Raw genomic sequence first — 11,387 nt, forward strand, 5'->3', positions numbered from 1 at the left:
GCTTATCAGTTCAAGGTGTTCGCACTTACCTAGCCCCAAAACATCGTCTCCAGTCCACAACCTGTCACATCATTGTTTACAATTTAACCTTGCACTCAGATCAAGCTACATGCAAGTTTACACATGCCCAGCATGATTCTATGCCTACACTACCTACCTAATTTCCCCATTGTTTAAACTGCTCATGCTCTGCTGCAAGTTCTTGCCCTGAAGTGTTTTGCAACATTGCTGTGTTTCACCCCAGGCTCCAACATCCAATCCTGCTCCTAGTAAAGTCAACAGCAAAGCTCCCATCAATTTAAATGGGAGCAAGATCAGGCTCACTGTTTATCAGCTTGTTCAGTCTGCAAAACACCCAGGTATCTTTGAGATGAAAAGTACCACATAAATATATGATTATCTCCTCTCGCTGTCTTACATATTTTATAGGGCCAATCATTATGTGCCAGATGTGGCACAGGTGTGCACTGGAGGAGAGACTGCAAGAAGATTTTCCTCATCTTTTTATTTATTTATTATTAGTGTAGCACCTCAGAGCTCCAGGCATGGACCTGGACCTCATTGAGCAAGGATGCTGTACAAACACAGAACACAAAGACAGTCTTTCCCTCAAAGAGCTGACAGTCTTCAGTGTAGGACAAGAGACACAACTAATGGTACAGACACATGGGGAGTACAAGGAATCAAGAGACAATATTGTCTAACTAGACAAGACAGGGTAGAGGAAGAGGGGCAACAAACAAGCCGAGTGAACAATATGAGGGCAGCAAATGTCATGTTAGTTCCACTTTTACTTTGTAGGGTATGTTACTTAGTAGGGGATCAGCTAAATGGAAAGGGAAGGGAAGGGGGTGTGGAGGACACGGTAGAAGGGGCAGGCATGGAGTGAGGCTGATTGAAAGTTGTCACCATCTGACAGGTGTTTAGTGATCTAGGTCAGGGGTTCTCAGCCTCTTGCTTTCTGAGGCCCCCTGCAACATGCTGTAAAAAACTCTACGGCCCGCCTGTGCCACAACTCTTTTTCTGCATATAAAAGTCAGCACTGGCGTTAGGGGATAGCAAGCAGGGCAGTCGCCTGGAGCCCCACGCACCCTGCAAAACTAAGTTGCCCAGGCTCCAGCTTAAGCCCCAGATGGCAGGGCTCAGGGTCCCAGGCTTCAGCCCCACATGACAGGGCTTCGGCTTTCTGCCTTGGGCCCCAGCAAGTCTAACACTGACCCTGCTTGGCGGACCCCCTGAAACCTGCTCGCGGCCCTGCAGGAGGCCCTGGACCCCTGGTTGAGAACCACTGATCTAGGTGACAGGGATTGGTGGTCTCTGTCCGATTCCTAATGGACAGGCAACCACATCACAACTGGCACCGTGCATGAAATCAAGGATCAAATGAAAATCAACTCAACTACCCTTTCAGTCACTAAACTGGTCACTCCAAAACTGGGCTGTAGAACATTTGGGAAAGGTCAGTGCAGAGGAGAAGCTTTAGATACATTCAAAGAGTCTATTCTTACCTTTGTTTTCCAATATGAAAGAAGAAATTATGCGATCCCAGTCTTCATTTCTCGTATCTAGCAATACTAAGACCAGGTCAAATCTGCTCAACAGCGGACTGCCAAGGGCTATGTTCACAGAGATTGATTCATTAGGGTCATACTGGCCTTTTGGATTTGTTGCTGCCAATATAGTGGTCCTTGTGTTCAGCTTGCACACTAAGCTAAAGACAAAGATGATGTACATCACTATTCCGTGTCATTGGATATAGAAAATAATTTTTGAGTAAAATAAAATAATCATTTTTTATGTTTGCATAGCACCATTCATAGAATCATAGAATCGTTGGTTTGACACAATTTGTTCTTGACAAATCCATGCTGACTGTTACTTATCTTATTATCTTCTAGGCGTCTGCAAATTGATTGCTTAATCAGTCTTTTCAGGTGTTGAAGTTAAGCTGACTGGTCTGTAATTCCCTGGGTTGTCCTTATTCCCCTTTTTATAGATTGGTACTGTATTTGCTCTTTTCCAGTTCTCTGGAATCTCACCCATCTTCTATGACTTTTCAAAGATACTAGCTAATAGCTCAGATATCTCAATTCAGGGTTAAAAAAAAGAAATATATATATACTGTTCCTATGGCTAAGCATTTTACATATTTTTTTTACAGTGAAAAAGGTATTTTCTCCTTGAATCATGTTGTCTTGGCTCCTGTGTTTTTAGTTGCAGTGGGACACTTTTGTCCCAGTAGTCATAGCACAATCCTTCATTAAGGCAACAGAAGAGTTATTCTAAATTTGGTTTATCACCAACCTATTTCCAGTCAGCTCCAGGCTAGCTGCTACCTCATGTCCAGAACCTGAATGTAGGTTAGCGCCAATAATCTTAGCTTTCTGATTTACAGTACACACCACAAGAAAAGAGCATTGGTTCCCAGCCAGTACAAAGAGAGATTAAATGAACAAAGCAACATTTACTTCTCTGTGTAATATTATAATTATTTAAAAATACCAAAGTAAATACAGTCCTTTGTAAAGCAAGTGACTGAAGCTTTGTGTGCTGAGAGCAAAACTGTGTTCTAAGTTCCCATCTACAAAACAAAATCAGCTATATCAGGGCACCCAGTTAAAACATGGATCTATTTAATAGCATAGATTGAACCAAACCATAGCAAGTCCAAGCCATTAGCATGGTTCAAGTACATGGGGAGTTCCCATCCACACTGCTGGAATAGGTCATCAGGACAAGAGGACTTGTAATGGCACACTTTCAGCCTTGCATATTTGTTGTAGGCAACACCTTCATGAGCGGATACGTGGCACACTGGGGATATTGTGTCCTGCTTTATTCGAATTGCTCATATGAAAAAGGTAAATATGGAGAAAAAGTGGAAAACAGATTCAGTATTAGGTCATTGGATTACGTTAAATACCATTCTGAAGAGTTGGTAGAGACTAACCAATTTATTTGAGCATGAGCTTTCGTGAGCTACAGCTCACTTCATCGGATGCATACTGTGGAAACTGCAGAAGACGTTATATACACAGAGACCATGAAACAATACCTCCTCCCACCCCACTCTCCTGCTGGTAATAGCTTATCTAAAGTGATCATCAAGGTGGGCCATTTCCAGCACAAATCCAGGTTTTCTCACCCTCCACAAACTCACTCTCCTGCTGGTAATAGCTCATCCAAAGCGACCACTCTCCCTACAATGTGCATGATAATCAAGGTGGGCCATTTCCAGCACAAATCCAGGTTTTCTCACACCCCACCCCCCCAAACTCACTCTCCTGCTGGCAATAGCTCATCCAAACTGACCACTCTCCTTACAATGTGCATGATAATCAAGGTGGGCCATTTCCAGCATAAATCCAAGTTTAACCAGAACATGGGGGGGGGGGGCGGTAGAAAAAAACAAGGGGAAAATAGGCTACCTTGCATAATGACTTAGCCACTCCCAGTCTCTATTTAAGCCGAAATTAATAGTATCCAATTTGCAAATGAATTCCAAATTCAGCAGTTTCTCGCTGGAGTCTGGATTTGAAGTTTTTTTTTGTAAGATAGCGACCTTCATGTCTGTGATTGCGTGACCAGAGAGATTGAAGTGTTCTCCGACTGGTTTATGAATGTTATAATTCTTGACATCTGATTTGTGTCCATTTATTCTTTTACGTAGAGATTGTCCAGTTTGACCAATGTACATGGCAGAGGGGCATTGCTGGCACATGATGGCATATATCACATTGGTGGATGTGCAGGTGAACAAGCCTCTGATAGTGTGGCTGATGTTATTAGGCCCTTTGATGGTGTCCCCTGAATAGATATGTGGGCACAGTTGGCAACGGACTTTGTTGCAAGGATAGGTTCCTGGGTTAGTGGTTCTGTTGTGTGGTATGTGGTTGTTGGTGAGTATTTGCTTCAGGTTGGGGGCTGTCTGTAGGCAAGGACTGGCCTGTCTCCCAAGATTTGTGAGTGTCATAAATATAAAGGGAAGGGTAAACCCCTTTGAAATCCCTCCTGGCCAGGGGAAAGCTCCTCTCACCTGTAAAGGGTTAAGAAGCTAAAGGTAACCTCGCTGGCACCTGACCAAAATGACCAATGAGGAGACAAGATACTTTCAAAAGCTGGGAGGAGGGAGAGAAACAAAGGGTCTGTGTCTGTCTGTAGTCGTCTTGGCCGGGGATAGACCAGGAATGGAGTCTTAGAACTTTTAGTAAGTAATCTAGCTAGGTATGTGTTAGATTATGATTTCTTTAAAATGGCTGAGAAAAGCATTGTGCTGAATAGAATAACTATTTCTGTCTGTGTATCTTTTTTGTAACTTAAGGTTTTGCCTAGAGGGGTTCTCTATGTTTTTGAATCTAATTACCCTGTAAGATATCTACCATCCTGATTTTACAGGGGGGATTTCTTTATTTCTATTTACTTCTATTTTTTATTAAAAGTCTTCTTGTAAAAAACTGAATGCTTTTTCATTGTTCTCAGATCCAAGGGTTTGGGTCTGTGGTCACCTATGCAAATTGGTGAGGCTTTTTATCCAACATTTCCCAGGAAAGGGGGGGTGCAAGTGTTGGGAGGATTGTTCATTGTTCTTAAGATCCAAGGGTCTGGGTCTGTAGTCACCTAGGCAAATTGGTGAGGCGTTTTACCAAACCTTGTCCAGGAAGTGGGGTGCAGGGTTTTGGGAAGTATTTTGGGGGGAAAGACGCGTCCAAACAGCTCTTCCCCAGTAACCAGTATTAGTTTGGTGGTGGTAGCGGCCAGTCCAAGGACAACGGGGGGAATATTTTGTACCTTGGGGAAGTTTTGAACTAAGCTGGTAAAGATAAGCTTAGGAGGTTTTTTTCATGCAGGTCCCCACATCTGTACCCTAGAGTTCAGAGTGGGGGAGGAACCTTGACAGTGAGAGTGTTGGGTCATCCTTCAGGATAGGTTGTAGATCCTTAATAATGCGTTGGAGGGGTTTTAGTTGGGGGCTGAAGGTGACCGCTAGTGGCGTTCTGTTATTTTCTTTGTTAGGCCTGTCCTGTAGTAGGTGACTTCTGGGAACTCTTCTGGCTCTATCAATCTGTTTCTTCACTTCCGCAGGTGGGTATTGTAGTTGTAAGAATGCTTGATAGAGATCTTGTAGGAGTTTGTCTCTGTCTGAGGGGTTGGAGCAAATGCGGTTGTATCGCAGAGCTTGGCTGTAGACGATGGATCATGTGGTGTGGTCAGGGTGAAAGCTGGAGGCATGTAGGTAGGAATAGCGGTCAGTAGGTTTCCGGTATAGGGTGGTGTTTATGTGACCATTGTTTATTAGCACTGTAGTGTCCAGGAAGTGGATCTCTTGTGTGGACTGGACCAGGCTGAGGTTGATGGTGGGATGGAGTGTAATTGTTTAGATTGATTGGGCACCCCTCTCCCCAAAAAGCAACAGTGGTGAGCCAGGTTTCCCCTCCGCTCCAGCCCTCCCACAGTTTGGAGCAGAGGGCTGCAGGAGAGGGAGCCCCAGCACACCTTAACTATTAGACGCTAGTGACTTCTACTGGCTTGCTCAAAAAGGAGCAGCCATTGTACCTGGTTGGAGTTGCTCATATTGAATTAAATATGGAAATGAGCCACTCTGTACCCTTGGTTTATGTATTTTGAAAGTTAATTTCACTCTATTCTACTCCGCTCCTAAGTTTTAATGTTCATTATGCTACAGATTTTTGCACTGACAACAAACACACAGCTACCTGTGAGAAGTTGTTAGAGGGGACTCTGGAGGTTTTGGCAGCTTGGCAGAAGACCCCAGAAGGCATGGAACACAGTTTGGGATTGTGAGATAAGGGTAGTTACCTATATGTTTGTGCAGTGAAGTGGTTAACAGTGTTGAAATTTAAGTTCATTGAGTTTCAGAGGGCTAGTTTAAGCGAATGGGGCTGTCTGTTCTTGATTTACAGGTGTTTTCTGGGGGTGGGGGGGAGCTTAGAACAATCTCTACCCACTAACCCCCCTTTTTGTCCTGTGACTACAGTGGTGTTAATAGCCACTTTACCTTGAATGGTCCCTTAGAACAAGTGCTAATTACCTATACTAAACTATCTGTTTAATCTTGTATTTAGCTGTGACGCTCTCAGGACCTTTCCCAGAACTGCTCTGTGTAGCTCAAAAGCTTGTCTCTCCCACCAACAGAAGTTGGTCCAATCAGGGCTGGCTCTACCGTTTTTGCCGCCCCAAGCAGTGAAAAAACCTGCCGCTGCGGATGGCAAAAGGGAGAAGCTGCTGCCGATTTACCGCCGCGGCCGGTGGGACGGAGAAGCCGCCGCCGCATTGCCGCCGCGGCGGAAACACTGCCGCCTCTTTCTAACTGCCGCCCCAAGTACCTGCTTGGAACGCTGGTGCCTGGAGCCGGCCTTGGGTCCAATAGAAGATGCTATCTCACCCATCTTATCTCACAGATATTTTTCAGTCTGTTTCCAGGCTTAGACAGAAATTAATCATTTTATACTTGATTCACATTTGGAAGGCAACAGTCTGGGCTAGAAACCTAAGGATCTATTCTCTGCTATGTTTGTTACGTTCGCTGTGGGCAGTTGTGTCTGTGTAAGGTTAATGTAAAGTGGGACTTGCCCCTAGTGAACTGTGTCCGCACAACACTTCTGAGATGATTTTCCCCGTATGCACAGTAGGCAGTTCCAGTTATGCTGAAAAGAACTGTGAGCTGAGCTGTAAACTCCAACATGGGCAAAGGTTAAACCAAAAGGGAGGTGGTTAGCAGAAATCCACAATCAGGACCAAGGCAATATTGTTAGGGATTCAGTAACTCAGAGCAAGTTAGTGCACCAGATGGTGAAGTAGGTTTGTTGGCTTGCTTTTGTAAGTTGAATGAGATCAGTGGCTTACTTGGCAAATTTCTTGTAGCCTTTGTGAAAGAAGCAAGTCTTGAGGAGGGATTTAAATGAGGAAAGGCCATTCAGCATACGGCAATGTGGGAAAAAACCCTGGGATGGTTGTGGAAGGAACGGATGAATGGGGTCTCAAAGCTGTTGTCGTTGGCTGAGGATGTGGGGTGCAGGAAAAACTAAAAAGAGACAGGGGCAAATAAGGAGGGAAGGACAGAGCATAAAGTGCCTTGTGTGTGTGGCGGGGGGAAGAGCAAATAGCTTGAATTTGATGTGTGTGGAAAAGGAAGAGTCAGTGGAGATACTTAAAATAGGGAGTCAGTTTGAAAGGCCAAGAAGATGTGGATATCAGGATACCAAAGAGGAGGAGATTACAGCAATCAGCACAGGAGACGATTTGGGCCTGGACAAGAGTTGTGTGTGACTGGACAGGAAGAAAAAGTTTGATTTCAGATATAGGTTATGCAGGAAAAAAACAGCAAGATACTGGACACAGTCTAGATGTAAAGGGAAAGGGAGGAATTGAAGACTCCCAGGTTCCAAGCATCAGTGACAGGGGGAATGGTGGTACATTCATCAGTAACAGAGAATGGGAGGAAAGTTTTGGATGAAAGACAGGAGACCATATTATCGGTGCAGGGGCTCTGTGCCTTCATAAACCAGACCATTTGCATGTAAGTACCTAAATGTAGGGTTTAGGAACCTAATTTTAGGTACCCAGGTTTTTTTTGTTTGTTTTGTTTTGGGTTTTTTTTGTGCATAGTCTGCTGGCACCAGAGTCTACAAAGGAGATCAGTTGGTGCAGTCACCTCAGGTAGCAAGGTCACTTAATTGCAAGGTCATTCTTCAAATTTAACTCCTGCAGCACCCTGCAGTCCTCAGATTTTGAGGTAAATGCACTCTTTAAGTATGTCTGCATGTCTTGTCAAACAATGGCATTCCTACATAGCTAAGAACTTACTGCCTCATAAACCAGTTAATGGATTTTAGTTATGTAAATAACTCATTTATGAGTGGGCTCTTTAAGAAGACCTACCTCCTTAACATCAAGTTCTGGCAAGCTAGGATAATAGCAGGACCAGAGGAGGCAGGGACAAAGGTGGCTTAAAACCAGCTTTGTATCCCCCCCAAGGTTGAGGACAGCTATGGGCCAATTCAGTCCCTGGTGTAATTAAGAGCAGCCTCAAGACTGCTCTAACTTACACAGGCAGTCACAACACCCTTGAAGCCTTTCTGCTAGACCAAGATCACTGGCATGCAAACTGCCCTGGGCCCACCTCCTTCCACCCTTGACACATCTGAACTGCAGAGAGGGTGGGATAGAACTGGCTATGCTGGCTCTGTGCCAGCCAGAGATTCTGCTACCTTAGGGAAATCTCCAGCTGTTCTATTAGGGAGGCTGTCTGTCTCCTTTGTGGACAGACTGAGGATTTGGCCAGTAGCTTCACTTGCCACAGAATTAAAAAATCCAAGTTTTCAGAAGCAGCATATACTATTTCCCCTTCACAGGTTAGTGGCCAGTAGTCTCTTTCATTAGATGGGCCACCATATAAAAGCGAGCAGCCTAGGAATTGCTCCCTCTTCTTTTGCTGCTTGACTAATTATTTGCTATTCATGGAGGGAAAAGAAAAAAGTGTTTTCAGTCCTGGCTTCTGAACTGCAACTCGCATTTTAAAAATTGCTTCACTCCCCACAGTACCCCGCCCTCCAAAACACTCTTCTTGAAGTGCCCTGTCTATATGCAATGGCCAGATTTTCCAAAGATGATGCAGGGGATCCATAAGTATTTTATTTATATGCATTCACTGGTCTATTGCACCCTCCTTTGACATTCTGACTCATAGTCTAAGAGTATCTTTTAACACAAAAATGTATAGTACAGTATAGGAAATATTTAAATTGGTCAGGGGGCAAATCTAGATCTAACATTCATTTTAATATTTTGGAATTCAGGGGAAAGATATTTTGTTATTTCATCACATGTATTTAAATGCCACTTACCCTGCCTTAGCTACACTGATGGTTTGTTGCTCCATTGCTTCATGTATGCTGGTTCTGTCATGTTCCTTGATGCTATTAAACTCATCAATACAACAAAGACCTCCATCTGCAAGCACGAGTGCTCCAGCTTCCAAATTCCATTCTCCAGAATCCTTCACCGCAGTTACCGTCAAACCTGAAGAATATTTATTTCAATTCAATCTTTTTCAAAACTGTGTGCATGCATTTGAGTGAAAGGGAGGGATTAAATACACTAGCTAGTGCCAGGAAGAGAGAATGCAGGCAATGTGCAAGCTTCAACGCATAGCTCTGCTAAAGCACCTCAATTCAGACCTACTGGTATGACATCCCATCTATTAGAGCCCAGGTAATGGTCTGTGGAGCAAAATCTGCCAACCATGCCAAATTTTGAGGTGATGGTTTTATGATATGAACAAATTTACAAAAGGAACTAGGATGAGAGGACTAGCAAACTCAATGATATTAGCAAAGTTATACCAGGAATATGTCTGACCCACTATCCACACTTAAAGCATCTATAAGCATCAAAAGGCCATGCAACAAACTCTGCAAAATAAAAATATTTTAACACATCTTTTAACAGAGACCCACTCCTTAGTTCACGAAACAGAAGTGATGGACTAAACTTTGAACTTGTTCTGACAGAGTTTCCCTTTGATTTTTGGGTTCATTAGAACATAAAATTTAAAGTGAAACCTGAAAGTGGAAATGCATGGGAACTAAAACCAAAGAAAAAGTTCCCCAAAGCATCTCAAATGGAAACTGATGATTGTGACACTGCTGGAATTAAGCCTCACAGCTCTGAGTGCATGAAGAGTTTGAACTGCTGCCTGACCTGTTTCTTGTTTACATATCAAGACTATTCAATTTTCACTTTCTCCAGTGAGTCAGTTTTTTTTCCTCGCATATAGTAGTTAGTTCTGAAGAGGAGTTAACCTTAGGACAATGGTACTAGTAGGTATTTATGTAACATGAGGGGATTTGGGGTTGCAGCTCCAACTACTAGGATGGCCAACCATCCTTAAACATCTGCAACTCCCCTTCTCCTGATCTCTCTTCTATCTGTTACCTCTTCTGTCTAGTTCCCCTTGTTCTCCCTCTCCAGCTCTTTTTTCTCCACTCCATCACTGCTTGAATCACAAACGGTCCTATAACCCACACTCCATAACTCCTAAAGATATTATGGAGTGCTAGGGACACATCCAGTCCAAAGATCCTCCCGCTAGGACTGCAATGGGCCCAAGGACCTTAATGGAGCACTGGAACCAGAAATCACAACCTTCTGGCGGGTATACAGTTCTTGTCAGTGCAGTTCTGTACTCCCAATAGTCAGTGAAGAGTCAATGAAAATAGAAATTTCTTACTGACATATTGCATGTTTTTTAGGGAAACTCACTATGATGAACCGTCCTCCCTAGTTCCCTTGGGTTTTAATTCACCGTACTAACTGCAGGATAACATAGGCAGTACATCACCTTGCTGGTTTAAATAGCAGAATTACAAAAAACAAAATAAATTCTAGCACTGTGATAGATAGGTATAGAACAGGGATGGGCCACATCTGGCCCTCAGCTCCTGCTGGGGAGCAAGGTCAGGGTTTTGCCCCGCTCCGCGCAGCTCCCAGAAAGCTGCCGACATGACCCTCTCTGGATGCTACATAGTACGTGGAGGTGTGGCCAGGCGGTTCTGCACGTGCCGCCCCCAAAGCTCCCATTGGTTGGGAACCTCGGCCAGTGGACGGGGTAGTGTGCACAGCCGCCTGGCCATGCCTCGGAGCCAGAGGGGGGACATGTTTCTGGGAGCTGCTTGTCGTAATCGCTGCCCGGAGTCTGCACTCCTGAGCTGCCCCTGCACCCAATCCCCTGCCATAGCCCTGACCCCTCTCCCACCCTCCAAATGCCTCGATCCCAGCCCAGAGCCCTCTCTTGTACCCCACGCCCCTCATCTCCAGCCCCACCCCAGAGCCCGCACCTCCAGCCAGAGCCCTCACCTTCCCCCATGCCCCAACAGCCTGCCCCATCCCTGATCCCCCTCCCGCCCCCTGAACCCACTGGTCCAAGCATGGAGCACCCTCCTGCACCCCAAATCCCTCATCCCCAGCCCCACTCCAGAGCCCTCATCCCCCACCCCAACCCAGAGCCCCCTCTTGCACCATGAACTCCTCATTTCTGGCCCCACCCCAGAGCCTGCACCCCCAGCCAGAGCCCTCATCCCCTCCCGCACCCTAACTCCAATTCTGTGAGCATTCATGGCCTACCATACAACTTCCATATCCCCATGTGGCCCTCAGGCCAAAAAGTTTGCCCACCCCTCCCATAGAAAGTACTAGTAAACACTGATCACCTATTCAGGACAGTATAATTTCTTTGTAAATACAGACCAAGATTGCTCCCTGCACTGGAAAAATGTACAGGAGGGAGCCATCTGAGAGGAAAACTCACTGTGACCTCAGGGATCTGCTGAAGACCAAGGGCTTCCACACAGAATCTCTGTGCCCCAGCA

General features: G+C 45.0%; 1 protein-coding gene across 2 annotated transcripts in view; it reads right to left on the reverse strand.

Moving 5' to 3' along the window:
- The window catches only part of MCM9 (minichromosome maintenance 9 homologous recombination repair factor), a 74,939-nt gene that overhangs the window by 12,349 nt on the left and 51,203 nt on the right, over window positions 1-11,387 (reverse strand). For both annotated transcript variants that reach the window (XM_048844676.2, XM_075126661.1), the window contains exons 8-9: window positions 8,865-9,039; window positions 1,509-1,711 (exon numbers count right to left, since the gene is read on the reverse strand). In XM_048844676.2, the coding sequence (XP_048700633.2) occupies window positions 1,509-1,711; window positions 8,865-9,039 (378 nt within the window). The remainder of the gene's footprint in view (window positions 1-1,508; window positions 1,712-8,864; window positions 9,040-11,387) is intronic.

The sequence above is a fragment of the Caretta caretta genome, chromosome 3 (genome assembly GCF_965140235.1).
Source record: "Caretta caretta isolate rCarCar2 chromosome 3, rCarCar1.hap1, whole genome shotgun sequence".
In the NCBI taxonomy this organism is placed as follows: Eukaryota; Metazoa; Chordata; order Testudines; family Cheloniidae; genus Caretta; species Caretta caretta.